Source organism: Callorhinus ursinus, unplaced genomic scaffold (assembly GCF_003265705.2).
Source record: "Callorhinus ursinus isolate GAN/ISIS: 27379988/994484 unplaced genomic scaffold, GSC_fseal_2.0 scaffold12, whole genome shotgun sequence".
In the NCBI taxonomy this organism is placed as follows: domain Eukaryota; kingdom Metazoa; phylum Chordata; class Mammalia; order Carnivora; family Otariidae; genus Callorhinus; species Callorhinus ursinus.
In genome coordinates, this window is record NW_027397074.1 from 32,605,440 (window position 1) to 32,609,725 (window position 4,286).

The 4,286-nt window shown below is 35.6% G+C and overlaps 1 protein-coding gene across 1 annotated transcript in view; it reads right to left on the reverse strand.

The window, feature by feature from the left end:
• Nucleotides 1-4,286, reverse strand: part of MEOX2 (mesenchyme homeobox 2) — a 71,172-nt gene continuing 66,886 nt past the window's right edge. The window contains exon 3 of the mRNA XM_025873284.2: nt 1-1,402. Within this exon, the coding sequence (XP_025729069.1) occupies nt 1,178-1,402 (225 nt within the window). The 3' untranslated portion in view covers nt 1-1,177. The remainder of the gene's footprint in view (nt 1,403-4,286) is intronic.

Genomic DNA, 4,286 nt, shown 5'->3' on the forward strand with positions numbered 1-4,286 from the left:
TTATTTACAAAGGATCATTTATTAAACACTTTTTTTTTTTACAAAATACAAAGATTGTTGTTCTGCATGAATACATCATATATGAAAAAAATAATGTTTTTACTGAATCTCATTTGAAGACATTCAGAATTTTATCTTCTACCAACTTGAGGAATCAATTTTGCTTTGCAACTTGTCTAATGCCATCACCAATCAAGGGGAAACCTTTTTTTGTTAATTAAATCATATAACAGCTAGCATTTTAAAGAAATAAAATCAGACAAAATCTGTCAAACAAAGCTCTTTCTGTAAGTTAACTGATTTGCCTATGATCCTAAAATTTTGTCAAGCTATAAGATAGGAAGAATTGAGGAGCTAGTTAAGTTTTATAATAATGTATTAGCAGCAGTTGATAGAAAATGCAACATAAGATTTGTTTTGTCTGTGGTACAAGAATATGTCCTATCAGACGCTAATGTATTTTCCTCTACTTGAACACAAGTAAGCACGTGCTGATTGTTTCTGGGATGACAAAGTGTATAAACAGACAGGAAGCTGGTTCTGGTTGTCATCGTGAGTGCCTGTTTTCATCAGCTAATATGAATGCATCGCTAAACTTAGTGAAGACAGGAAAATGACTTAAGGGTAATATATACAGAGTTAAAATACATTTTTTATCCACTTAAGAGTGATTTCAGGCACTGTGGCTATTCAGGATAAAATGTTTCATGGTTTATTCTTGATAGCAATTTAATTGTCAGTGCAAGCAAAAGCAAATACCTGCCCACTGTCATACACATGACCTCGTACATCTGGAATGTTCAAAGCAAGTTCATCTTCTGCATCTTCACTCTGGAGGCATCTTGAATTAAAATGTCTCATAGTTTGCTCTTGATAGCAATTTAATTTTCAGTGCAAGCAAAAGCAAACATACCTGCTTACTGTCACACACATGACCAACATATCTGGAATAGTCAAAGCAAGTTCACCTCCATCTTCACTGAGGAAGCATCTTTCATAAGCGGCACTTAGTGTAAACCCTCTATAAATCAGAAAATGAAAAACAGACTGGAGATGGCTGAATTTAATAATATTAAAAAATCACTGTCATAGTCCACTCTCTGTGTAAACGATGTTTGAGTAAGGCTTGCCATCACACCATTTCTTTCCTGAGAAGGGAGCTGAGCCTCGCTGTGCATCATAAGTGTGCGTGCTCTGAGCTGTGGTCACTGTCGTGGCTGTCTTCATTCGCTAGAGAGTCCCCTGTCTGCTGGAGGGTGGCTGCACCAATCCCCGAGAGCTCCGAAGGGAGAAGTGTTCCTTTTTTCACATTCACCAGTTCCTTTTCTCGAGCGGCAGCTCCCTGCTGTCCTCCTTTTACTCTCTTCCATTTCATTCGCCTGTTCTGGAACCAGACTTTCACCTTTAATGAAGAAAAGGAACAAATAAAATAAAGAAAAAAAGAAAATGAAATGGCATTTTTTCCTCCTCCTTTTGGGTCGCCAATGTACAAATAACCCCTCGAAGACTTAGGCAAGGACACTGTGAAGGAGTGAATATGAAAATAAACCAGCACTGAATTTAACCAGATTCCATATTTATGATAGTGATTTAAACTTTCAGAAGATGCATACAAAGTACTATATTTCATATTTTATGACTTGCAATATAAAAAGAATAGATGGGAAAGAACTCTGTCATTTTGGGTTGCTCAAAGGTACTTGGCTTTATAAAGAGTTTCTATGAAGATCAGCTAACATTTTAATAATTATCTTGGCCAAACATTTCTTCCTCTCAAGTTCTTTGACTTGACATCTAGCTGTCAATACCTGAACCAATTTAAAACATACTCAGCTATTGGGGAAACTACATCTTGAAGGACCATTCTGTGCCATTGCATTCACAAAGCTTTATATGACCACACAACCTCGGTGTGAGTTCACCTCAGAAACTATGTATTTCCAACTATATATATATTTTTTTCACTTAAGCTTTTTTTTTAAAAGATTTTATTTATTTATTCATGATAGAGGGAGAGAGAGAGAGAGAGAGAGAAGCAGAGGGAGAAGCAGGCTCCCAAGGAGCAGGGAGCCCGATGCGGGACTCGATCCCAGGACCCTGGGATCATGACCTGAGCCGAAGGCAGACGCTTAACCATCTGAGCCACCCAGGCGCCCTTCACTTAAGCTTTATAGACATGTTTTCCTTCTAAAATTTAATTGAATTTGCCTAATACACTAAAGTGTATATAATAAAACAAAAAAATAAATAAATAAGCATTAAATGACCATTTATTTTCAGAACCAGAATAAAATTGGCATCAGTCCATCTTCTTGTTTTGCAGGAACTTTATGTTCCTTTCACATTGTATTTCTCATCATTGTATATTCTTATCAAACTAAGTGGTCCTTTTACATTGCATTGATCTGTCTACTCCACTCAAAGTTACCACAAGCCTGAATTTTGTGCTTATCATCTCTAAGCCTTTATATAAAACAAGCAAACACAGACAACAGTTTGTGCACATGTAACCTGAAAAAGTACTGTTTACTTTTGCTTGTCTTTTAGGCTTATCAAAATGGAATGTCTAACTACAGTCTTCTTGACCTATCCATGTTGATTCAAGAGACTTCAATCATTCATTCTTTATGATCATATACTATTCAATTGTCTGAATATACCACAGTTTATCCATTCTTCTGTCTGTGGGCACTTGAATTCTTTTTTTCCCCCTTTTATAAATGATGCTGCTATAAACATTCTCACATTTGTGTTCTGATAAAATATGATAGAACTTCTCTGAGTGTATATCCAGGGATTGCATCAATGGGTCACAGAGTACGTGAACATTCAACTTAACATGATAATATAGAAAAACTGTTTTCCAAAGCTGCATCAATTTACCCCCCACATACATACATACAGTCCAGTGTGTAAGAGTTGTTATTGATCCACACCTACATCAACATTTGGAGTTATTTGGAGTAACCAATTTTTTTCCAATGTGTCTCAAAATGTTACCTTACCATGTTCCTACTTTGCATTTCCTGATTACTAATGAAGTAAAATATCTTTTTAAAAAAAGATTTTTATTTATTTATTTGAGAGAGAAAGCACACGCAGGGGGAGCAGCAGAGGGAGAGGGAGAAGCAGGCTACCGGCTGAGCAGCGAGCCAGAGGTGGGGCTTGATCCCAGGACCCCGGGAACGTGACCTGAGCCAAAGGCAGCCACTTAACCAACTGAGTGACCCAGGCATCCCTGAAGTAAAACATCTTTAAAACGATGCTTAAATCTTCTTTTGTGAAATGCCTCTGTATGTCTTGTTTGCATTGAATTTTTTTTAAGGTTTTCTTTACAGACTTCTAGAAAATGTTCTGAATGCTAAATTCATGCTTTGCACTTATATGGCTGCTACTATATTCTCTCAATTTATAGTCTTTTTCCTTTCCTTAAAGTGCCTTTTGATGATTGGAAACCCTAAAATTTAATATACTCAAATTTATTAATTGCTATCACTTTTTTTTAAAGATTTTATTTATTTATTTATTTGAGAGAGAGAATGAGAGAGAGAGAGCACGAAAGGGAAGAGGGTCAGAGGGAGAGGCAGACTCCCCGATGCGGGACTCGATCCCGGGACTCCGGGATCATGACCAGAGCCAAAGGCAGTCGCTTAACCAACTGAGCCACCCAAGCACCTATCACTTTTATGTCTTCATTAAGAACTCTCTTTCTCCCAAGGTCATTAAGATATTCTTCTATGTCTTCTTCTAAGAGTTTTAAGGTTTGCATTTCAAATTGAAGCGCTTAATTCATGAAATAATTCATGAAATTAAAAAAAAGATCTAAATTTTCTTTATTCCATTTGTAAAACAAGTTGCCCCAAACTATTAAAGAGTCCACCATTTTTCCAGTGATCACTATTTCAACTCCATCAAATATCAAGTTTCCATGTATGTACAGCTTTACATTGATGCACTCAATTTTTCTAACGCTATGACAAAATCACACTCTTAATTATTAAATTTCATAGTAAGTCTTTATATCTGGTAGAAATAGTTCTGTTTGGTCTACTTCAGGAATATTTTGAATATCCTCCATTTTCATTTAAAAACCAGTATCAATTTCTGTAAATGCACAGTGCTAAAGAGAAGGTGAAGAGAAATCTACTAAATTTCCAAAAATGTATTTATTTTAGTGGTCTTCAAATCACAATACTCCATCAAAAGTAGTACAGTTTCCTCAGATGTTTGCATCAAAAATAAATAAATAAATAAATAAATAAATAAATAAATAAATAAATAAATAA